General features: G+C 37.0%; 1 protein-coding gene across 9 annotated transcripts in view; it reads left to right on the forward strand.

The window, feature by feature from the left end:
* Positions 1-26,283, forward strand: part of Fer (FER tyrosine kinase) — a 396,280-nt gene extending 369,997 nt beyond the window's left edge. For 8 of the 9 annotated variants that reach the window (XM_078045431.1, XM_005327220.5, XM_040273795.2 and 5 more), the window contains 3 exons: positions 14,403-14,557; positions 18,335-18,457; positions 19,441-26,283. In XM_078045431.1, coding sequence (XP_077901557.1) covers positions 14,403-14,557; positions 18,335-18,457; positions 19,441-19,583 — 421 coding nt within the window. In that variant the 3' untranslated portion in view covers positions 19,584-26,283. Of the gene's footprint in view, positions 1-14,402; positions 14,558-18,334; positions 18,458-19,440 lie in introns of those variants that run through there. The other variant, XR_013437379.1, reaches the window with a different exon arrangement.
* Positions 26,284-26,639: the final 356 nt, after the last annotated feature.

Below are 26,639 nucleotides of genomic sequence, written 5' to 3' on the forward strand. Positions count from 1 at the left end.
TGCTTAATCCGTGATCTTATAGCTTTAACACTTCCAGAGAAGGAAATTCTGTTACCTCCTTCTACGCAAAAATCTTAATTCCTAGACAAGAATTCCTGGTCAAGAATTTTCCTTTCTCATCTGCTATGCAATGTAGATCTTTCTTCAAAATTGTCTTAGTTCATACCACTGAAACCAAGTATCCTACACTTTGAATGGCTTACAAACAACAAAAAATAATTTTTTACAGTTCTATAAACTGGTAAGTTCAAGATGCTAACAGGTCTGATATCTGCTGAGGGCCCACTTCTTGGTTTTGTAGATGGCCATGTTCTCATTTTATCCTCAGAGAAACCAAGCTCTCCTCTTTATAAGGGCATTGATTCCATTCATAAGGGTTATACCCTCAAGTATTAATTACCTTCCAAAGGCTCACCTCCTAACACTGTCACATTTAGGATCTCAACATTTGAATTTAAATGGGAAACACAAACATTTTGTCCATAGCAATCAAAATTTATTATCTACTGGGACACTTAATTATCCATTGACTATCTTTCTTTTGAACATTACTGGCAATTTACTAAACCCAATAGTTTGACTTTTTCATTAATGATAACTCCTCCTTTAAGGATGTGTAGCAGAGAGAAAACATTCTAAGAACAGGTTTTCTTATGGAATCGTTATCTTTCTGAATCATTACTAGCTCATCATGAATGAAACTGAGAAGTGAGGGGAAAAAAATTAAGGATTGGTATAAAATTAAGCATCTGCCTTTTTAATCCTATCAGAAGACTAAAACTACTTTTAGTACATAAAATACAATTTTAAGTATTGAACATTGATTTTTGAAATGTTACTTCTGCTTAGTATGTTTTTTAAATATGATCCTGAATATAAAATCTTTGTAGACTTCTGGGTGCCTGATGTGATTTTAGACAATAATTTCTTGATAGTTTAAGATTTAAATATATATTATATGGATTATAGAAAATTAAGAAAAAAAACATAGTTCCTTATGAGCATGTTGTTTAGCCTGTTGCATTAAGAGTTACCAAAATTCCTACAGTGCATAAAACCCGGTTAGTGATCATAGCTGGGAAGACCTTCCCATTTTTAGACACATTTTCTCCCAATAACAATTTCCTGGAGGCCCTGATCAGGCTTGCTTCAAAAGAGTTGAGCAGTAAAGCAGGCAGAAGTTCTACCCAAGATGACATCGTTGCCTATTTTACAATCAGAACGCATATTGGTGGTGTGATTCTGTAATTGCACTAATTGTTTCCACATGGATCAAATTTGAATGATCTTCCATTACTTTTATTAGAATACTCAAAAGTGGCTTCCATTTTCCATTATTAGTGTGAATAAAGTTGCCATTTGCTTAGCAGGCAGGTCTTTTGGTCACTGATACTTGCTTCTGATGCTGTCTTGCTCCATCTGTGCTGAAATTGCTGACATTCCTGAATGACATGACCTCAGCATTGCCCCTTTCTGAATCAGTTGCATATCTGTATTAAAACTGCTTTTTCGGTTTCTGCCCTGAACTCCCTATGTATCTGTGTTCCCTGTTGTTTGCACCACTAGCATATGTCTTCCTGGTGAATTCTAAGTTTTAGAAACACAGAATAGTACTTTTTATTCTAATTGTTGCTCTTTTCCTTAATTCTGCTTTCTTACAGCAATATTGCTGCACCTGCTATTTTGTGTTTCTTGCAACCTCCTCACCCAAACCAACCTTGCTCTCTTCTATGTGAACCAGACGACAGCCTCAGCATATGTTTACTTTACCAGGCTGCTCTCTCCCTCTTCCCTTCCACTCAGCACGTTGAAGCCATCTAAGACAGTCTGTGTTTTTAAAGGAGGAATCAACAATTATATAGACATAATGGTCTCACTCATTTCTCTGCTCCTGCTGTTTGTTGCTTCCCTTCGCTTCCCCTTTTACATTCTTTTTATGTAGAATATGTCCTGGAGTGATTCTTTTAGATATAATATTTGATGATATATCATTTAACTAGCTTCCACCAGAGGAATGTAAGTTTTATGAGGACATTAATTTTTGTCTTTTTTGTTTCTTGTCTTGCATAGAAGAGTGCCTGGCAAATAGTAAATGCTACATGCAAATTTTTGAAGGAATAAAAGAATTGTATTTCTTGGCCTTCTCCCTCACCACCACCAACTTTACATCATTTTTATGGAACTAATTATAGATTGTCTATTTTTCTGATACCCCCACAATAGTTAACCTTTATTGATAATAAGGGATATGAATAAGAATCCCAAGTTATGATCTGTTTTAATCTGATATGAAAATTTCCTTTAAATTCTCTCAGGGCCCTTTACTCCTAAATTAGCTAGCTTCAATACGCCAGATGTTTAAATTCTATTTCTGTTCTTTTTATATCAGACTCTAAGTAGTAATACACAACTTTGGGAAGTTTAGAGCCTTCTGCAAGCATTATTGGCTAGAGTCAAACTATTCCAAGTAGTAGTGTCTAGAAGCAATGCCAGTAGAATAGCCCGATACTTGTTCAAAAAAGGCTTGAAAGAGGGAAAATTCAGGTTTGTAGCCTATAATAAAGCCATAAGAAAATAAGTTCAAGGGTAAAGATTAGAAACCATGCAGGAGGAAATACTGTGCCAATGAGAAAGTGCCTGCAGCAACTTTGTCTCAGGTGTGAACAAGAAGTAACAGCTCCAGCCCCTTCATGAATGTTGATATTTTTTTCATCTTTTTCTCTGTTAATGAATAGCTGGCACAGCAGATTCATTGCTATAGAAAATATTACTCCAGAACATAATGGCTTGACTGTTTATTTCTTAGTCTTCTGTCCACTCAGATCAAGTGTGAGCTGGGCTCAGCTGAATGGTTTCCGTTGTTTCCCCTTGGTGCAGTTACATGATTTAAATGGCTCACCTGGGCTGGAGAGTACAATAAAACCTCATTCAGAAGACTGACACTTTTATGCTGGCTGTAGATGGGTCTCTATAGTTTCTCACTTGGGCTTCATTATCCTGTGTAAGGCATGTTCCAGGAAGACAAAAGTAGAAGCTTCAAGGTCACTTGAGGTCTTTACTCCGAACTTAGCCATAGCACTTCTGCCACCTCCTGCTGGTCAAGGTTAAAAGTTTCACCAGGGATGGGGTGGACTATAACTTAGATGACCATGTTTTTCATACCATGCCTGTCTCTCAGAGCCTACCTTTTAAGCATTACCTTCAGACTTGCAATTTCCAATATTATAATGAATGTGCTCATGACAACTATCTTTTCTTGTATAAGTAAATTGCTTGAGGGAAAAAATTACAGCAGAGGACCTGGTACTAGTTAGTCCTTTGTTAAATGAATGTCAAACTAATGTCCTGTTTTGTGTGCTTTTGGTGGTTAAATTCTACGATTATAAGATAAATGGGAAAAGTGCAAATTGGAAGTGTTTTTTCAGTTTAGTAAGTCTTGGTATATGTCAAGCAGTAACCATAGAAAGCAGTGTTCTTAGAACCTGCACTTATATGTATAATGGAGTCTTAGCAGTGTTTCCTACATTAGTTACCAAATCAAATAACCAGATGTGACTTCATCTTTCTCCATTGTCACTTAACATCAGACCTCAGTTTGTATGTGGCATGCATTTTAAAATTTCAGATTCATGACAATTTGTGCTAAAATAAAATCTCAATAAGGAAAGTTGGTTTGCAAATATAGTCCTAATTATTTTGCTGAAAATATTAAATAATCTATTACCTAAAATTAATTGGTAGCACTAAAATGATTTGGTGTTTTGGAGAATTTAAAAATCCTCTATGCTATTTAAGTTCTCGTAAATGTATTTGTCCTGGAGTTGCCTTGACAGCTACTGTGGTTTCCTCTATTGCTGACACTGCTACTGAATACTGTTAAGCAGCTGTCACATTTTTCTCTAGAGATCACTAAATTTTCTGGGAATCCTTTAGGCATTATAAGCTTTATGTTTATATATATTATTTTGTCGACCATGAGCCTTTCTGACAATTTTGTTTTATGTAACTGCAGTCTGCAAGTTAGCAAAGGCAGATTTCATTAAGAGACCAAAAGGACATGCAAGCAGATTTACTATTTTCTCAGACAGGTAATCCTTCATGAATGCACTGTGCAGATTTTTGTATGGATTACTCCAAAGAATCAGAATGCATAATAACTAATCCTAAATGGACAATTGGTGAATATTTTAGATAAGTATTTTCTAGAGAAATAGGCATATATATGAAATCAAGTCTTTAGAATTTACTTTATTAAAAAAGAATGCAGAATTAAAATAGAATGAAGATAAGGCAAGCTTTCCTGGCTATAGAAAGAAAATATATAGAAACGAAACTCAATTTCAGATCTTTGTTTCAAGATAAAAATGAATTATTACAAAATAGCTCTGTATTCATAACTCAGACTCTCCTGTTTGGGTTTCATATACTGCAAGCCATCATAGGACTGAAGGGAAATTTATTAAGTCACTTGGGACATCACTTCATAAACACAGAAAACATTAGGAATAATGAAAATAGGAAGCAAGGGAAAAAATGATTGAGATACATGGAAGTCATTACTTCTTTGGAACTCCTATAAATAAATGTTTTCCATTAGTAGGATACGAGTGGCACATATTCATCTCCTCTGTTCATTAGGGACAAATACTGTCCTAAAGACACTTTATTAATAGGGTCTATGTTATCTATTGGACATCACCAAACCAGAGGTCAAGGTGCAAGTTGGCCCAGTAGGCCTGTTTGGTTGGATGCACTTCATTACTGAGCCTCTCAGCAGAGTAGTGTCAGAGGATTATCTTTGTGCAGGGATGCTGCTAAGAGTTAAGCCCTGCATGATCTACAGATCATTATCCTAATATAGGTGTATTCTACCACAATTAGAGTGTCTTTGTTCATTAGTAGCTGAACATTTTGCAGACTATAAAAATTTAAGTGATCCTAAGGCTCATTATGGCACCTTGTGCATCACAGATTACACTGTTGCTCTGTGCCTTTTATATCTTACTTTAGGCCCCAGTGTGACTATGTATATTACTTTGTGAAAGTATAAACCATAACAAATGATTATGGAGGAATTGTTATGTGCCTTTGTACAGAATAGAAAAAATAATACATATTTAGCCTGCTCAACATATTCTTTATTCCATTGCCTAAGCCCTGAGTCAGGGGCTGTATTTCATTTAATTTAAATGGGAAAGAAAACAAGTCATGGGAATAAAATACAGAAATCTAGTTTAATTTGCCAAGATAAAATGAACAGTATTTCAAAGAAGCTAAGAGAATTCTAACACTGTGGAAAAGTAAAACAATGCTGGCTTTGGAGCATGACAGGTTCCATACTAGCCAGCCATGTGATCTTGGGCACATTGCCTGATCTCTGAGCCTGTTTTATGTGTAATAAAGATTCACTAAACTTCTGATTGTTAAAATTAATAGGTAAAATCAACAAGTACATGAAAAAATGCTCACCATCTCTAGCAGTCAGAGAAATGCAAATCAAAACCACCCTAAGATACCATCTCACTCCAGTAAGATTGGCAGCCACTATGAAGTCAAACAACAACAAGTGCTGGCGAGGATGTGGAGAAAAGGGTACTCTTGTACATTGCTGGTGGGACTGCAAATTGGTGCGGCCAATTTGGAAAGCAGTTTGGAGATTCTTGGGAAAGCTGGGAATGGAACCACCATTTGACCCTGCTATTGCCCTTCTCGGACTATTCCCTGAAGACCTTAAAAGAGCATGCTACAGGGATGCTGCCATATCGATGTTCACAGCAGCACAATTCACAATAGCTAGACTGTGGAACCAACCCAGATGCCCTTCAATAGATGAATGGATAAAAAAAATGTGGCATCTATACACAATGGAGTACTATGCAGCAATAAAAATGACAAAATCATAGAATTTGCAGGGAAATGGATGGCACTAGAGCAGATTATGCTTAGTGAAGCTAGTCAATCCCTAAAAAACAAATACCAAATGTCTTCTTTGATATAATGAGAGCAACTATGAACAGAGCAAGGAGGAGCAGCAGGAAGAAAAGACTAACATTAAACAGAGTCATGAGATGGGAGGGAAAGGAAGAGTAAAGGGAAATTGCATGGAAATGAAGGGAGACCCTCATTGCTATACAAAATTACATATAAGAGGTTGTGAGGGGAATGGGAAAATAAACAAGGAGAGTAATGAATTACAGTAGATGGGGTAGAGAGAGAAGATGGGAGGGGAGGGGAGGGGGGATAGTAGGGGATAGGAAAGGTAGCAGAATACAACAATTACTAATTGGGCATTATGTAAAATTGTGGATGTGTAACCGGATGTGATTCTGCAATCTGCATTTGGGGTAAAATTGGGAGTTCATAACCCACTTCAATCTAATGTATGAAATATGATATGTCAAGAGCTTTGTAATGTTAACAACCAATTAAAAAAATTAATAGGTAAAGCCTCTGGCATCATGCTTGACACATAATAGGCACTGAAAAAATGATTACAGGATTGGGAAATTTTCTTGGTTGTAGCCCACAGTTATTCAGGAGAGGCAAGCTGGAGTTTATCTGCATTGTAGTGTGGCTCTTGGGTAAGTGGGACTGTTTGCCATGTAGAGTGGCTGGCATTCTTGTAACTTAATCCAAGTCATGCTGGGCAGGTTAATTTTCAGGTTGCCACTGCAATAATGACTGGCAGTGTCAAACTCTTCAGCAGGACTCTACTGATACTGTGTGGCCAGTTACAGGAAAACAATACTATGAAACCAGACCATACAAAATGTAAGAGTTGAAAGGCCCCTAATGCTCATCAGGTAGTAAACCATGGACTCTTGCTCCTTAAATTATTGCAAATGTTCCAAGTGAGCATGAAGCATTATCAAGGCTAGAAAATTGTCTTGCATGTATCTCTACACAGTATTTTTCTGTTGTGATTACTAGATTATAAATTCCTTTCAATACATTTAATTCTTTTTACCTTTTCATCATGTTGTATTTCTACTGTCAACCCTTATAAAGCATATGGCTCTCACACCAAGGTAGATGTAATGCAAAGAAATTATAAGATTGTTTGACACTGTATAGTAGCTGTCATGCTCAGCAAAGTCAAGGATTGGTTCCATCCTTTTCAAGGTTCAGGAAAATAATGTAATATATAAGCTTATACTGATTGTTAAGGAAATCACTGGATGAGAACTACAGTCCCCAAATTCCTAGACCAAGGGCTAGGAATGTAACTCAGTGTACATCACTTGCCTAGCATGTGTGAGGCCCTGGATTCAATTCCTAGTATGGGGGTGTGGTGGATCCTTAGTCCAGAATTCCCAATTATAGAGATTTTGCATCATTGTCTCTGGGAGGAAAAATAGATAAAACTATAGATTAGTATGCATGAAGTTGAGTATGACAGAAAATGGAGTACATGAAAAATATTTCAAGTAGTATCTGGCACATAACAGCTTACATTTATTGAGTGCTTTTTATCATAGTAGCTGTTTAGGGAGAGTGGTTTTGTTATTTTGAACACCAGACTGAAGTAACTTATTTCATCCAAGGATAACATTTTAAGCTGTATTATTTGTCATTCAGACAAGTAGTTTCTTTTTCACTTACACTCTCAGAATAGGAGTTGGATAGGAGAATATTTTCAAAAATCTCCCTTCCAGAAGTCTTTTCAGAAATAGAGGCTTTGCCGTGAGTACTGAAACTAACTGTGGAGTCCGTTCCATGCCCTGTATTTTATTGAAGTTTCAGATGACAGATGAATAAGAGCTCACTCATGTTGTTGAAATATACTTTGAAAATGGGTATATTCCCATCATTTCCTTTAGATGAGACTCCTTGGTAAGAGATAATATACCAATATTTTGTATTAAAGTCTGTGCCTAGAGATGGTCTCTAGAGAGTTGATATCTCATTTTACAGTGTGGCCCACAGGTGATACCAGGAAGCATTGACTGAGAGGGCTTTATCTGACTACCCAAATAGAACACCCCTTTCATAAAACTACAAACCATTAAGATTAACCACAATCATTAAATATAAAATACCTTAGATGTGTTTTTTTTAATTAAGGAATGCAGTGTTATCACTATGTTTGGTTCTAAACTTTCCTTCAAAATCCATAGTTAGCTATCTAGCTAGAGATATGATTTCTAAGCCAAGGAAAATAATATAGAGTTTGCACTTGTACAGGGCCAGCCATAACTCTGAGGGAAGTTGCTCAAAGAGCCAAATGAGTAAAGCATCTCTGTATGTGCTAAGCATGACCATTGTACTTAAAGCTGGATGACTTAAAGGATCTTCCATCAGGGGTTCTTGGTCACCTATATCAGAGAAGGACTTAGTTATTTCATGTTGCAGCTGGCAACCTCACTGTGTAAAAAAAAAAAAAAAAAAAAATCACTGAAAACTTGTTTCTCCAGAGCGTGCAGTTCAGTTGGACTTCCATCTATTACTGAGAAAAGAGTAACCAGGTGGACAATAAATACAGTATCTCATACAAACTTTTTAGAAATTATATGTCTTGTTGTCCCCACCCAGTGCCCAAGTTGACTTTTCCATAGGAGCCTACATCACCCCTACCCCAGGTCTTTTCTACTCAGTTCTCCGTACTACTCAATTTTCCTTTTCCACAACAGAACATATCCTCTTGTCATCCCATTCCCTGAAGAGTTTGTATACTGTCCTCCACAAGTTTCTATACTGTCTATATGTTCAAATAATTATGATTAAGTGGTAATATGTACCCTGTCCTCCACACGTTTCCACATTTGCATTTTAGCAGTAACTAAGTAAATGGAGACTCAAAGGCTGTGTATTCTGGCAGGCAATAGGGGAGATCTTTCAGAAATAAGTCCTTTGATTCTCACCTCTATACCCATTAGGACTTTGGACCTGTCCTGAGCAAAAACTTTGGGGCTGCTGGGTTCATTTCCTGCTTTTCTCTACCTACTCACTAATTGACCTTGAGAAAGTCACTGGGCCTTAGTATCATCATCTATAGAAATGGAGATCATAATTACAGCAATTTTTAAGTAACTTTATATGAAAAGTCCTTCAAAAATGCATAACATATAGTAAATACTATGTTAGAATGAAATTGAATGGCTTTTACATTCATATAGTAATTGCCCCTTCTAACTAAACTACTTAACAAAGAGTAATTTTCCAACACATCTGACACATTCTAGGCTAAAATTCAAGTTTTGTTATGATACTGTTCATTCAATATGTTAGTCATAATTGCACATCTATTTGCATGTTTTAATTCTTACAACAACTTTGAGGTAGGTACTATTATTCCATTTTACAAATAAGAAAACTGAGGCTAAGTGAATTTCTAAAGATACAAGAGCTAGTAAATGATACAATGTTTTAAAGTTGATGCAACCACTCTTCTATGATGTACCCCTAAATATGCTAGCAGCGATACTATAATTCTAATTTATCAGTATATAGTAAAGCAAATGAAGTATGTTTCATTTTTTCCCCCTCTGAGTTCTTGGTTTGATAGCATGACTTAAAATGAGGAAACTCCTGAGCTTTGAAGACATTTTCTCCTTTTAAGCGCTAATAATACAATCTCAGTATTATCCAGACCCAGTGGGAATCATGTTTATATCAAAAAAGGCAAATATTTCTCTAACTCCTTTTCTGAGTGATGGATAAATCCTGGCTGTGTAAAATTATAGCCACGAGTAGTAAGTGACACTTAGAGCTTTGCCCTGTTACAAAGGAGAATACTGGCCGTCCTCATAAATATACCTGGTTTACTGGAGAATTTGCTGAGAGAGAACTCCGAGCACAATGCCCCCTGTTGTGCTTTCCAGATAGCAAAGGAAATGTACTCATCTCTATTGTGATCCTATAGCTGTTCTGTTCTCATTTGATCCTTAATTACCTTGTTTCATTCTATGTTTGACTAGTAAGAAACCTCGAGTATGCACTTAGAAGTTTAATTTTTGCATTCATTACACAGCAGACATGAGGGGAACATTTCCATATTTTTTGGCAATGAGCAGCATTTGTGGTTATGTCCCTTTGCATTTGGTGAGACACTGCTGTCTTTGATACTTCCTGTGAGTGACACTACTAGCAGCCAAATATGAGACTTCTCATCTCTGCATTCTTATAGGTCTACAGTTTTAACATAGGCTCATGTTGGCTTGATCTCTAGCACTTTTTGTATGTGAAGAGGTAAGGAGCCTTAGGGTATTTCCTAGAGGGTCTGACTTGGTGATAGACAATCTAAGGTTTATTTAAGAGGAGACTGGAGAGAAGGGGGAAAAAAAAAAAAGGTGTAGGTCAGCTTTACTTCCCAGCCTACAGACATTTTTTCTTATCACTTAGCCTAATATTCTGTGAAGTATTCAAACTGATTATGCCCTAAATATACTACTCCATTCACCTGAAGTTTTGGCCCAAAGTAAGTAGCATGTTTTGAAAATGTGACAAAATTTTGCTTGCTCTGAGTTGAAGGTGTATCTGAACTACTTTTAGATTGAAATCAGGAGTACAGTTTTATGGGGGACCAGAGGACAACCATTGACATTGGTGATGTGAGAAGGTAGTTGTCTAGCATAGTATTACTCAGAGGAAAGTCCTACCAGTGAAATTCCATAAATAAGACACTGCAGTGAGTGAAAACTCATTCCAATCAAGAGTAATGCATTTGGCACCCTCAGGAGTTGCATCCTGGAGTGCCAAACTGCCAGAATATCAATTGAGTGTATATGTGTGGGTCTGAATAGAATGGAGAGGATCCAGAAACAATTAAGCCACTGTGTTGTTGACAGTATCAAACTACTGTAGCTTTATGGTAAGATTTTAAATCAGAATACGATGTTCATCTTAAGAGAATATTTGCATTTCCATATGTATTTTTGAATTAGCTTGTTTACTTCTACAAAGATGGTTGGTATTATTTGGAAATACATTAAATGTCCAGATGAATTTAGAAAATTGCACTTCACGAATATGGGATAGCTTTCCATTAATTTAGATATTTTCTCAGTCAAGTTTTGAGTAAACAGAGACTATGTAATCTTAGATTTATTTTTAGGCATTGTTTTCCTAAGCGTATATTAATCTTCTATCCTGCAACCTTGTTAGATACCAAATTCAGAGCTTTTCTTTAAAAAAAAAAAATCTGCAAATGGATAGTTTTAGTACTTTTCTGGTATCTGAAATCAGACATCAAAGAATAGGATATCCAGAACAGTTTTATATAGAAGTGGTACAAGCAGGAATCTTTGCCTTGATCTCAAGGGGAAAATAATTTGCTAACATATTTACTAGTAAAGGACTAAGGTTTTGTATATGCCCCTTGTCGGGCAGAAGAGGTTATTTTTATGTTGTGCCAAGGATGGTGCCTCGCACGTGATAGGCTAGTACTCTACCGCTGAGCCACAATCCGGAAAGTTATTTAATCTTTGCTTTTTACCATTCTCTTCAATAATTTTTCCACTGTACTGTAATAATTAACATCGGTTACTTTTCAAATGATAAACCAACCTTTTGTTAGGAAAATAACAGTGGTGACCAACTAGGATTTATGTCTTGATTTATTTAGAAAAAAATTTTGTAGTTGGACAGAATGTCTTTATGTGGTGCTAAGGATAGAACCCATTGTCTCTCTTATGCTAGGCAAATGCACTAAAACTGAGCTTCAGCCCCTGTTAGAGTTCTGTAGAGATCCCTCTATATTTTTTCATATATATAGTTGTAGATGGACACAATGTCTTTATTCTGGGAAGAAAGACATGGTTTCTATTGGAGTTTTAATCACTAGTACTGGTACTACTGCCTTATATTACGCTGTACCTAGAACCTACCTTCAGGGGAAAGCTGCTAGAGGAGAGGCTGCAAAGGGACAGAAAACTCAGTCCCATGTAGTTGCCTTTGAAAGTTCCTACTGCACTCCAGACTCTTCAAAGTAATACAGGTAGAGTCTTGAGTTATTTTTCGTAGTTCAACTGGTGGTTTTAGGTGTGATCAACAGAAGTACAGAATGAGTTTACATTGCCAAGTCAGAATAGAAGCTGTGGAATGTAAATTTTGAAGACATGCTGAACTTAAGAAATATGTGATACTGCTTGTCCTCTTCAAAACAAATATATAATACTAATTGAGTTAGATTCCCTGAGTCAAATACATCCAGAACTTCTGAACAATTCTCCAGCCATTCCCTTTATTAATGATAGATTTAATGTATAATAATTCTGTTATAGAAATACGGAATAGTTTCTGAGGTTGAAGGGTAAAGAGAGAGGAGTCCATAAATCGAACTTAAAGAAATAATGTACATCCTAATTTGAAATTGGTCTACAAACATTACCTTTATGGATCCCTCTTTATGAAAAATCTCCATACCTAAGATAAATGAACTCAGTCTCAACAGAGATAAGGCCTTATGACTTTTATTCATTGACAGAGAATAATGTAGAAACTTAGTAAAAGTTTTACAAAATGAAATCCTTACCATGCAACTATTATTCCATCTTTGGAAGCATGTTTTTTGCATATGTACCTTTTGTAGTCCTGAGTTTTCAGGTGCTGGCCACATTTCCTTTGTAAGCAAAACACTCTTAAAGACTTTCTGTGAAGTGATTTATGCATACTGTTTCAGAACCTCTTAACAGTAGCAGCAATACATAGGATATCCTGAGCCACATGTTATATGCTGGTACTTTACAAACATTGTTGCACTGAACCCTGCTAGATTATATTTTTTAGATAAGTAAAATGAAGCTAGGACCACCATACTCTCCCCTATGGCTTCTCTCTGCCTCACTCGCTGCTCCTTTATTTAACCCTTCTCCAAGGCATGCCATGCCTTAGGGCCTAGTCCTTGAATGGTGCCCGTTCTCCCTCTATGTTCTAGGTGAAAACATTTTCCAGTTCCATCAATTCAAACACCACCAAAAAGCCACAACTATTGACCTCCAACTCCACTGGGAAATGAGATATCTCAATGTGTCCAAAACCAGATCCACCTCTACACTGTTTTATTAACTGCATGTAATAAAATACATACTAAAACCAAAAAGGGAGAAAAAAATTAAGAAATGAAGACCACTTGAATTACATAAAAATTTCTCATGTTAAAGTACTAAATCCAAGATCAAAAGTATGCACTTCAGGACATGTCTGACAACTCATTAACATTGGAACAGCAGCAAGAAATTAGGGGTCTAGGTTAAAGTTTCTTCTTTGTTCAAATTCAGGTTCAAAGAAGGGAGAATGGTGCTGCTACTTTCTGGAATTCAAGACAATCCATGTTTAACATTGTGGACACACCTACCTGTGGGGAAGGCTGGGAAGCATAGCATTTTAAAACTGCAGGGCAAAATATTCAGCTAAAACGGAACTTCTGTATTAAAGTCAAAGCCCACTGACTCAAAGTCCATTTCTGCCTCTACCACACTCCTTGAATCTGATCCCACTGTTCCTTACTAGCCTATTTAAACCTCTTTCCCCTTAACACTCAGCACTATGACACTTTTTTTTTGTATGTGTGAATATATATATTCTCTCCCACATATGTTTACATAGATTTGATTATTGACTATCCTCCTTACTAGAATGAGACACAGCACTTTGGTTCACTGCCATATTCCCTCTGAAGAAAGAACATAAGTGAACAGGAGCCAGCTATGCAAATGGGTAGAGGAAATTTCAGGCAAAGGAAGAGCTAAGTGAGAAGGACCCATAGGAAGTGGAAACAAATATTCTGAGTTTAGGGAATTTGTCCTAGGTTTGGAGACCAAAGATAGTAGTAGGACTGGAATGTATAGTAAATGAAAAAAAGTTGAATAGGAGAGCACCAAGAACAGCTCATCAAGAAGGGTTTGCCTGTCCCAGACACAGTAGTGTTATCGGCCTCTCTGGCACCTCGGTCATGTCCAGCCTTTGGAAACTCCAGAGATGGTATATTGAGGGCTACACAATAGCTATTAGCCACATGCTGCCATTTAAATTTAATACATGAAAAGTATATAAAATGAAGAATTCAGTCACGTGAGCCACATTGCAAGTGTTTAGTGGCCACACATGGCTGTTGTCTCCATCACAGCAAGTTCTATTGGCCAGTGAAGCCAGTCCAAGGAGACACAATGGTAGATTTACTTAGCCTTTCTGATTTTTCCCTTAACCTCAGAATCATGCTTTTCTATTTAAATGGAAATATGTGATGCATAGAAAGATAGCATGTGGCCTGTTCCTTATGCAAATATTGTGGATGATATTTTACCTATGACAGAAAACTTGGGAAGGACTGGTAAATCACAAGCTTTCTTAACCTCATTATAAATACATTGCAAATGTAAAAATGCAAAGTCTGGAAGTCATAAATGTGAAAGCTTCTTTCAATTTGTTTTAATAGGTGTTTTCTGTGTCTTATTATAATCTAGGGACCTTGCTGCAAGAAACTGCCTCGTAGGTGAAAATAATATTCTAAAAATCAGTGACTTTGGAATGTCTCGTCAAGAGGATGGTGGGGTATATTCATCTTCTGGCTTAAAGCAGATTCCCATTAAATGGACAGCACCAGAAGCTCTTAATTATGGTAAGAATAGACGTTTTTTACTTTTTGGTGGTAAAAATGGACTATCAGCACAAAACATTTACAGGTAATTATACAGGAGTATATAGCAAAATCCAAGTTGAGAACCAGCCCAATGTATAACTGTTCAGACCTTGCACTTCCACACGAGCACAAACTTAATTGAAATTATTGATCGGATTTCTAGATTAAAGATTGAGACATAAGTGCTTATATTCTTTTTGATCTACCAAACAATTGAAACAGATTATACATAGAATAAAAGTGTTGTGGTAGCTCTGGGCCATTTATTTGAATGTTTTTAATTGGTCCAATAACTTCATGTACTGTTAAAATATTATGTCAGTCAATCCTTTAGTTTCTCTGGAACTTACATAAATCCTGAGGACAAAGATTGGAATTAAAATAGTGATTTTTTTTTACTTGAATTTTAATGTGTCATTGAAATTAGAAAGTTTGTATTCTGGTTAGAATGAAATGGGGTAACAACTCATGAATTTAGCAAAAGAAAAAAGTGTGCTTTAAGTGAAATTAGAAGTTACATTTTTGGGGGCTGGGGATGTAGCTCAAGTGGTAGTGCGCTCACCTGGCATGCGTGCAGCCTGGGTTCCATCCTCAGCACTACATACAAAGATGTTGTGTCCGCCGAAAACTAAAAAATAAATATTAAAATTCTCTTTGAAAATGTAACTTTTTTTATTTAGGGAAGTAATGTCTAAAACAATGGGTATAATGTCTTGAATAAGTAGTAACCTTCCATTTTCAATCAGCAAATCATGATAAATTATGAAAATAATTTTTAATGCCTAGATTAAGCAGATAAAGGTTTTTAATAGGTGACATTCACAAAATTAAAGTGAAAAATTTGGTAGCATTTAATATAATTCAGTGTTGGGAAACCACTTCCTTTGTCTAGTTTCAAAACATTTTCTTCATTTCAAGATCATGTACCTATTTCCTCCCTCTCCTGTTACCTTTCTAGATATTTGAAATGAATAGAATCAATGTGACCGTCTGTATCCTGTTTTCATTTACTATAATCCTTTTAAGGTTCATTCATCAGTACTTTTTCCAACATATTTCATTCTGTGTATATACCACAGTTTATTCATGCATTTGTGTATATTGGGGCAGTTTTCTTTTTTTGGCTATTGTAAATAGGTCTGTACATATCCAGTTATTCTGAGTACGTACTAGTGTGATCTGGAAAACGTATGGTAATTCCTCGAGCAGTGAAAACTTTTGAATGTATACTGGCTGGGCTTAATCCAGATACCAGTCCTCACCCTTGGTTTGTCTTTCATTGTGAGAGCAAATAAGATTTCTGTGACCTTTTTAGTAATTGCAAGCCAATCCACACTATTCCTCAGCACCCAGGGAAATGGCAGCCCTGCTAGTTTCCACAGTGGTTTTTGTCTTGGATGGTGGGGTTATATCACTAAAGTGAAGAATCACAGGGTAAAAGATTGTAATATTTTGCCCCCTAAAGATTTATCACTAAAACCAAGCCCTGGTTGCCAGATAATCTATATTACACAGCCTTTTAAAAGTCCTCTTACTAGTACATGATTATGCCTCTTGATCACTGTATTTTAGGTGAATTGTAACTTAAGGAGGAGTACAAAGTTCTTGGATTTTTTTTGGCAGTCTCCATATTTAGATGAGGAGGGAGTTTGTAGTATGTAATCCCATGGAGAAATTCCTGAGTCTTTAAGCCTCAGGCAGTCCTGGGAAATTGTGTTCTCAGATGTAGAATTACTGAAGATTGGCTCTAAATCCTTACTTTTAGAAGATTCTTTTAAAAGTCCTTGGTACATTTTTCTACTTGGTAAGGTTTCCCTACAGTCTGGCCTCAGTGATGAAACACTAACCCCACACTTCATTGGAGATATGGGCAGAGTACATGAAAAGAAACCTTTCAAAAGGGTAGGCTTAAGGTGTAGAATTAAACTGGTTTTTACTATTTTGTTTTGTTATCTGCTTTAACGTGCAGTGTAAGCCCTTCTCCTACCCTTATCTCTAGCTACATAATTTCCCAGGCAAATGTACCTATCATATTTTCATCTTGTTCTCAAAGATTTCTTTGGCTTTGATTTGTGAATCTTACCCAGCAATTTTTTTTTTTAAGTTGGAAGTGGACACAATACCTTTATTTTATGTGCTGAGGTTCGAACCCAGGGCCTCACTCAAAGAGTGCTTTATCGCTGAGCCACAGCCCACCCCCAGCAATTTTTTAAAATGCAGAAATTGTAACATGCTTGGACTGTGGGGCATTTATCACTACCATCCACAGTCACAAGATACTGTGGGCAAAGAGGATACTGATCTCCAAAGAAGAAATAAAATCATGTATCAATTATTGAACTCTCCCACTTGTCACCTGGTTATTTGGGGCTGATGTATCCTCCTCTAATTTGATTAATGTGATTTAACTCCAAAAGGCAGAGTTTTGAATGGAGAGTCCTGGATCTGTTACATCATTGACTGCATGATCTTGGCAAGCCTTCTACTACTCTGCATCTGTTTCCTACTTTGCAAGATGAAAATAATACCCTTTCTCTACAAGCATATTGTGAGAATTAAGAGATAGAAAAGCATAAAGATACAACTAACTTGCTCTTATCCTTAAAATTATCCAGCAATACCAAGTTCAAAATCCAAAACTAGGTTGAACGTTTCCACTTCTGGAGTATGATCTTAGTTTACCTAAAATATGCCTTTCTTGATACCCGTCCATATATTTTACAAAATAAGATACTTTCATGAAAAACTATTGGATCATCATAATAGTTGATTTGCAGATAAGAAAACTAACTATGCTGTTGGGTAGCAAGATTTATGTCCATAATTACCATCTACCAAGAGGAAAGCTGAAATAACATAGCCTGAACCTTTACTTAGTCCTCTCAAAACAGATCAGTTAACACAGTGCAGGCAGACACTCCTTTACTTCAAGAATATTCTTTATAGTAATGGTTTTAGAGGAGGGACAGAAACTGAAATCATTTAAGAAACCTTCTACATGTAATTGTGATAGTATGTGCCCTATACATAAAATTAAATATCTTGGGACAGTCTTGCAAAGGACCTTTCTGTTACCCTTCTTTGATTTCACATCCATCTTGTGTTGATTTATCTGTATTTCCTGAAAGCTACCACATATGTTCTAAGAGCTTATCTTGGTGCACCTGTTTTACTGAGCTATTTTGATGAAACAAGGCACCATGTAATTTAAAGAAGTTGTTTTTATCAGTCAGCTATGTTAATTTCCACTCTTCAAAACAGTTTGATTTACAGAAAATATATTTTTCTATCAGCAGAGAAATGAGACCTTTAAGTACGTAAGAATATCTGTAAACAGTGATGAGTAAAAAATTGAAATTAAGAAAGTTTTCTTATTGCTTTAGGTTTGTTTGCAATTTTAGTAGAAAGAAAATGATGCAGAAGACAAAATTGCAGGAATCCAACTTATTTAATCTCCTAGGCACTGATGTGTATACATTTACATGTTTTTATATAAACCACCTCACTCATGACACTCTAGGAAAGTAAGCCTGCATGCTGGCTGAAACTTGCTCTTGGTGGGGAGAAGAGGGAGCAAGTGATTATTCGACATAACTAGTCCTGAAGTATAAAAAAAAAAAGTGAAAAGAATAGAAGCACTAGCTCTGGAGGTCCTTTGGTGAGTTCAGTTGTTATGTGACTGACATACATAACCAGAACCTGTCACCTCCTTGTCCCTGTGCCTCACCTGGTTATGGTTTGTTGTTCCTTTCCCAGGAAGATACAGTTCTGAGAGTGATGTATGGAGCTTTGGCATCCTGCTCTGGGAGACCTTCAGCTTAGGGATCTCTCCTTACCCTGGAATGACAAATCAACAAGCACGAGAGCAAGTGGAAAGAGGTGAGCCAGAGACCCAGAAGGGAAGGATTCAAATCCAGCCTTGGGGGCTGCAGTGCCAATGGTGTTTCTCCTGGCCAGATTGCTGGCAAAGAGGGTATTATGCTATTTAGGTGTGTAAGCAGAGAAAACGTAGTGCACAATTCTGCTTTTGAATCCCATGGCTTTTATATAACGAAACCAACACTTTGAAGTATTTTGATACTTTAAAAGTAGAAAACTACAAGCTGTTTCTCTACCCCTTCTCTGCTTGGCATGAAGTTGCAGTGCCGTACCATTCAATGTCTTCCGTGAAAACAGGTTACTATTCCCAGCCTATTATTTTTTATTCCATACCAAATAAATCTCTCCTTAAAAATATTACAAAGTACAATGCTGTCTGTCTTCAAGAAGTGGAGAATTTTATAACACTTCTGAAGAAATCCTGGGGGGGGGGCGGGGTTCCAGACCAGAGCTATAGCATCACCAAAAACTAGTTATTCCCAGCAGGCACTACTGTCATCCACAGCTTCCTCAAAGAGATGTTGCTGAGATGCAGTAATGTACCCTGGCCTGAGGCTGCCCAGGGGACAGGGCTGAGAACCTCCCTCTCTCACACTGGTAGAGTCACACATACGAGCAACACTTCCAGACAGCAGCTTATGACTCATTCATTTTTCCTTCACTGTTAGTGTTTAAAAGCTCATCTCTGCAACCTAGGATTTCGAAGATGAATTAGAAACTCTGCCCCTAGCATTTAATTCTAGCAACTAATATACATTTGTAGTATATCTTCCTGACCATGTTTTTTGAACTAAGTGTTAATGGCTGTGTAATACTGATTTCTCTATGGCCCATGAGGAGGGAGAATGTACTCTGAAATGGATTTTTTGTTTCTATTATAATACCTACAACATAAGGTACTAAAATTTACAAAATGCATATACCCTGTGTGAGCATTCATTTCTTAAGTCCATTCTCATTTCTTTGTTCTCTTGGGTCTTTAGGATACCGGATGTCAGCCCCTCAAAACTGTCCAGAGGAAATTTCTAAAATTATGATGAAGTGTTGGGATTATAATCCTGAAAACCGTCCTACATTCAGTGAACTTCAGAAAGAGCTTACCATCATCAAAAGGAAAATCACATAGTCACAGTGCCAAGCTCAGCCTTCAAGACTGTCCTCCAGCAGATTAATACTGTTGTTCTCGTTAATGATGAGTTTGTACCATATTGCTGGCAACCATCCTGTAAGGTTATTTTTTTTTTTAACTTTAAACTATGTGAAATGCAGACTTATCCAAGAAATAGTCCTACCAAGGCCTTTTTTGGCTAACCAAGCGATCCTGCCATTTCAGACCACTGTAAATAGAAAAGCACAGGTTCTAAACATGTGAAAAGTTAAAAAAAAAAAAAGTCTTTTTCACACCTAGGACCACTGATGTTTCTCAAAGATTTTCTACATCAGGCACAGTTTGTGGGCTACTCCTATGCCACAGACCCTACTCAGTTGGTGCTAAAAGTTTTCACATTCCAAACACAGCTGGCTTTCTACTCTGTCAAGGTGAGAGTCTGTCTGTAAATAGACACTTGTAGGGGGAATTATTTGGGATGCCCATGAGTGTGGGGTTTTTTTGTTTGAGTTTTGACAGAAATAAGCCCAGTAAGAATCATCATGCTCCTCCACTGTCAATTCCTTCAGTCTGAATATGAACTGTCCTTAGAGCACCCAATTAAAGGATGTTAGATTGCTGGGACAGCAAGAAGTGTAACCAGGAAGGTAGTCTGGGGGGAAAGAGCAGCTAGAGTGGTGCTCAAATTAAAGGAAAACGTAAAGGCATGTTTTATAAATCCATGCATGTCCTTTTTAATGTTGTCTGAATTCACCAAAAAGGCCCCAGGAGTCCACAGAGTCCTCTTAATGGCAAGAAAAATTTTCAAAGCTCTACCGGGTACAAGTCCATAAAAGTGACAGTTAAGTATCTTCCTCATAGAAGGGTCATTCCCCCAGTAGTACCCGTTTCCAGAGCTGTCAGAAGTCATGGTTCTAGATCAGTAGTGTGTAGACATTCACAAATATTTGTGAAGTACAAGACGGGTGTGAATTAAATAGATGGTTCAGAAATCAAATGAGTACTAATAAGAAAGCCCTGATCTTTCCACTTTTCTTCATTTACCCTTATGCTTCCTAGATATCTTCAGTAGCTGACAGGTGTGCAAGCACAGTGCTCAAAATGTACCACCATTAAAACTAGGATTCTATTGAGGTGAATCTCGATGCATCCAGGCAACTTACCCCCCCCCCCGCATCTATATGTAGGAGATGGTCATGTTTAGGGGTAATGATGACCTGGAAGTCTTTTATAAGTGCTTGAGGCTGTGTCCAGATATCTATATCACCTTAGGATTATTGGGAAGAGCTTAAGAGATAGAGCATTCCTTTCTCTCACTATTTGCTGCCTGTGAATACCATTGTGCAGAACTCAAGAGAAGAATGACTTGTGTCCATTGCAAATATCCTTGCAAATTTTGTACCCTTTCAATGATTAGTACATTCAGACCAAAATGAAGGAATAAATTTGCCTTTAACGTTACAAAACAACTTCTTTTTAATCAGCATGGTTCTCCCTAAGGTCAAATATTATAAGTACATGGAACTTTCTTTTGATAGTATATACCATGATAATCCTCAGACTCGTGCATTAAGTAGACAAGACATTTCTACCCCTTTCCATACTTCCAAGTGAATCTGTTTTTAATTTTTTTTTTTTTTTAAATAGCCAGACCCTGTTCACTTAGGCCTCAACACTAAGCTCTCAGCAAGGAGAGAGAATAATGGCTCTGACTTTAATTTTGTGAACAAAACCCAAAGCTTAATCCTTGCATTCTGGTGTAAAGAATGAACATGGTATTGGTATTTCACTCACTCAGGCTGTTAGAATTTGCAATTCACATCATAACTGCTTAAATTAAAAAAGCTTTTCAAAACATCATGACATCTGCAGCATTTAAATTCTATTTTATTCCTTGTCCTGAAGCAGGCTGTGGTACAGTTCAAGATTAATAACTCATTGGGAGTCTTTCAGGATCATATCAGTTGTATAGAATATTAAATTTAATATAGGCTCATGAATTAAGAAAAGCTTATGCAAACATTTTTTACTGTTAATTTTGTTATGCTTGAAGCATAATTTATTCATCCCTTCTGTCACTGATAATTATTGGAATTATGTACTTTAGGAGGCTAATCCATACCCAGAAAGCACACAAATACTGTTCTGAATTTGCAAGTTGATTCAGGGGGAAAAGAGGGTTCAGAAATTCACCAAATCCTGTGAATTGTTTAGTAAGAAAATAGTTGTAACCAAAATTTCCAGTGGTCTGAATGCGACTCTGGTCATAAATCTTTGTTATATGCAACTCTTAGATGATCCATTGATACCAGTAGTCTATAGCTCCCTTCTTAAGTCCTTAAATGCATTAATCCATGATGGGAGGTGTGGTAAGGACAGGCAGTCTGACTGTTACCTGCACTATCGACCTGGAATCACCAAGGAGTCTTGTTGGTTTTTTTTTTTTAAATCACCATTTATTATTAATCTGAATGCTAAAATTTTGTATTCCATGTAATCAATTATATCTGAAAGCCAACATTTTTTTTCTGGGAAAATAAATAATATTGGGTTTTAAGTTCTCAGAAACAGATTTTATTTCAGCTTCTCCTGCCACAACATTCCTAGTGAAAAGACTCATTTATTTCTCTTCTCAAATTTGTATTGGCGAGGTTGTAGAGTACTTGAAGCCTCACATGCGTGAGGCCCTAGGTTGGATCCTCACCACCATATGAAGATATTGTGTCCATCCACAACTAAAAACATTCTTTAAAAAAAATATGGGCAGTATAGTGTTCCCCATCCATACTTCACCTATTTCAATATTAAAAGATTTCTTAGCTGATCAGCATACACAGGAGCCTACTTGTGTCAGGTGTTATTCAGAATTACTTAGAAGACAAAATGTCATTGAAATAGTTCTGTTTTCCTGACCTTTACTTCAGTTTCACCATATAGTTTTAAAACATTTAATTTACCACTAAAATAACTTGAAAGCCATTTTTGTGAAGCCAGGGTATGTAAAGTGCTCTAATTGTAACATAATACACACTGAGTACCTTGTAAACAAAAATTAGAATGCATGACACCTAACTGAACCATAGTGACATACAACATGAGTTACACCACTTGAGATGCTTTAAGACTGCATCTGAACAGATTTCCTAGTATGTTTCATGTATACTATTTACCTGAAATCACCAAGGAGCCTTGGTGGGGGATTTTTTTTTTATCACCATTTATTACCAATCTGAAAGCTGAAATAATTTTATATTCCATGTAATCAAAGTGGCTGTGTTCCTACAGTAGGATTGATATCTGAGAAGAGTTGCCGCAAAGCTCTTTTTACATACACTCCCTTTGTTTCAGTGATTAGATGTTTCTCATCAACAGAACTGGTTGTCCTGTGTATTCTGAGTCATGGAAAGACCAGCATGTAAGAAGTCAGTCCTTTCACAAAACAGAATACAGAAAAATTAAAAGACCATGTTTTCTTTATTAATATCTCAAGGGGAATCAAATTTTGTATGAAAAGGAAAGAATATTTCCATTATAGTACTAAGTTAACATGAAAGTTTACTATTAAAGTATTACCTCTTGTTACTGACTTGCTTATACATACCAGAAGTGTTTCATTAAAGATTTTTCCTCTGGTTTTGGTTAGTATTTGGACAAGATGTGAAACTATCATCATTTGGGGAAATCCAGTACTATGTTAATTTCTGCAAAGATTTAAAAAGTCAGGATTTCACATACCAAAATTACCTACTTGAAGGAGTTAGTGATACAGGTTTAAAGTCCCATAAAATTCTTTAAAAAAAAAATGCCCTAATATACAAACTACATATCTTTGCCATAGTTTGGTACCCCTCAAAAACCATCTTGCTTCCTTATACTGATTCAAAGATTAAACTCTGAATCAGTAAATATAGGCATTAAGAATCACTTAGCTACACTCAGATTCCTGGGTGGTAGAGAAAGCCTGCTGTACTAAACTCTCAGTCATTTTACTTCTGCATAGTTTAAAGAGCAGGGGCTGCAGTCTGTTGCTCAGGTGCTGAGTCAAGTGTATCCGAAGAGGTTGAGGTTACCTATGGAGAGTACAACAAATACATGGGCAAGGTCACTAGGGAGCCTGAGGAAAGCAAGGCCAAGAAGCCAGATCCTTTCCTACAGAAAATAAAATCTCTGCAGCCAAAAATAAAAATAAAAAAAAAAAGCAAGAGAGGTCACCTGACGGTGTGGGCCTTTGCAGAAGCAAACCAAATAACCTCATGTTCAGAGTAATTTCATGTCCCCTGGTCAGATTATCCCATGCCGGGTGGCATTCTCGTTGTCCTCCCACCTAATGGATTTGGTAACGTGTTCAAACATATCAAGGAGGGTTGGGGTTGTGGCTCAGTGGTAGAGTGCTTGCCTAGCACGTGTGAGGCCCCGAGTTCGATCTTCAGCATCAAATAATACCTTTTTATTTGTATGTCCAACTACAACTAAAAAATAAGTACTTAAAAAAAATATATCAAGGAAATCATCCCATGTCATCTTTACATTTGTTAATTTTAGTCTTAAGCACACTGATTATTCACACTTAATAAAAACCTTTGTTTGCAATGGAGCTTAACCTGGGCTCAAGTCTCTCGTAAGTGGCAGCTCAGTCACATCTACCCTGCTTCACCTCTTGATCCAGGTAAATTAAGTGGCTCCTAGAGTGACCCACAAAGGACCTTGCTCTGCTGAGCTCTACTTTGGGTAAACCAAGAATTCAGCAGGGAAACGGGAAAAGTTAAGTAGCCATGTCCCTCATCTTTTACCCATAACATTTACATGAAAACAATCTTGGAAGCATCCTAAAGCCAGTCAGAGCGCAGCATGGGTAAAGTAAGAGACAGAGAAAGATACATCTAGGAAGGAAAGTTGAAAGGAGATGAAGGGCAGCAACCAAGGACCAATACAGGATGACTCCAAGGCCAATCTTCCAACAAATCACTACTGTCACCAAGGGAAGCCAGTCCACAGATGGGGGTTGAGGGACTTCCTGCTGCAGGTTATTAAATACTGTATGCCTCTCAGGTCTCTAACACTTTCTTAAAGAAAAACCCATACTCAGTTTGGTACCCTTTATGTGTACACTCTTTTGTGGCTCTGTGTCCTCTCAAGTAGGATTGATATCTGACAAGAGCTGCCTCAGACCTCTTTTTACAAATTCCCTTTGTCACACCAGTGATATTTTATATGTTTCTCATCAATAGAACTGGTTGTCCACAGTAATGTTCTGAGTCATGGAAAGATCAGTATATAGGAAGTCAGAGTCCTTTCACAAAACAGAATACTGCAAAATAAAACAAAAGACCATGCAAATCTTGGGAAGTAGCTGCAGTTGAATCATAGCGACCCTTGGCTATTTCCTAAGGCTGTAGACATAGTGGTTCATCCCATTACCTAAGCAGTAGGCAGCTGAGAGTGTACACAGCTAGGAGAGCCAGCAATTAGAGAAAATTGCTGTGAAAGTTCCCGTTTTTATTTATGAAAAAGTATCCTACAGGTGTGCTTTGTGACAAGGCAGATTCAGCATCCCTCCTTGCCAGAGACCCTCTTTGAACCCTAAATGAGAATATTTGGGATTCACTCAGAAGTGATTCAAAACTTTTTTTTTTTTTTTTTGAGGGAAGGGTGTACTGGGGATTTAACCCAGAGGCAATTTATCACTGAGCCACATCCCAGGGTCTCACTAAGTTGCTGAGGCTGACCTCAAACTTGCAATCCTCCTGCCTCAGTCTCTCAAGTCACTGAGATTACAAGTGTGTGCCACCATATTTTATTGAAATCTTGAATTTGTGAACATTATCATCGAGGCAATATGTAAGTGTTCTCAGAGTAATAAGTGTTAAATGATAGAAATGACCCTAGAGGCTGCATTTATTTCTCCTCAGCTTTCTTTGTTCAGGAACCTTTTCTTGAACATCTGCCTTGTCAGGTGCAATAAACACTAAGAGGAGCTCATTTTCCTGGTATTTGTTATTGACTTACAGGTAGTATTTCCTTTTCTCATCTTCTGTTTCTCAGCCTTTTGCTTTACCAAAATAGAAAAGCCTTTATCCTCAACTTGCTTTGAATGTCATAATTTGTCTTGACCAAAAGAGTTTCTCAGGTATTCAGGACCTCTTGCCTTATGGGGAACTCCCAGGTTTCTATGTACCAAGCCTGGTCACCTGCTCAGTATGTGAGTGGCACCCTTGCATTCCCAGCTTAAAATACAAAGATGACCTGGTTGTAGCCCTTGCTGGGGAGACAGGATGGTTAGGGTAGCAGATGCGAGATGAAAGGCATTTTCAGTAGAGGCTCTTGGGAAAGTTCCTTGGGACAATGATTATTTTGAGTGGGTGTGTCCAGAGACAGACTTTAACTTGGGCAAGTAAGCTGATCAGATGACTGTCCTCCACCCCCAAGGAAATATTGAAAAACGAACAATACTTACTTCATCTTAAACCCCTACGTGTATTTGATTCTTTTATTCTATTTTATGGCAGTTTTTTGTTTATATTCCTCATAAAACAAATGTCTAAAAGTACTTTAGTTGCATAGTGTTAAATAATTTTTCGTACCTTCAGAAAAAGGGAGATAATATGAATACTTAAGTTCAAAACAAACCAGTCTATCCATAAATACAGACCCCAAAACACCACTGTATTAAAACATCAGGTCTGTTCTACAGTTCACCAAAGTAGTTCTTTTCCCAAAATGCCAAACCTCAAACCTTTTTCCTATATGCTGGAAACATCTTTCATATCAGAATAAGCACATTATAAATGCCACCCAAAGCAGATTCTAAAATGACATGTGAAGCTAGATTTACAACTGTATCCACCCAAGCAGATAACAAACACTACCCTTTTGTTTTCAGTTAAAATACTCATACAAAACTATGACCACTTAGTCAATTCACCCCATCACAGGACATCAGACCTTATTTTGAAAGCCTAGGTCACATACCAGTGGAAATTTTCAGCAATGTTCTGAACAAGACAGGATAAATGTAAGATGGCCATAAGAAAGAAATCCCAATTCCCACTCTGAGCAGCGAAAAATCTGAGCATG

The sequence above is a fragment of the Ictidomys tridecemlineatus genome, chromosome 1, assembly GCF_052094955.1.
Source record: "Ictidomys tridecemlineatus isolate mIctTri1 chromosome 1, mIctTri1.hap1, whole genome shotgun sequence".
In the NCBI taxonomy this organism is placed as follows: domain Eukaryota; kingdom Metazoa; phylum Chordata; class Mammalia; order Rodentia; family Sciuridae; genus Ictidomys; species Ictidomys tridecemlineatus.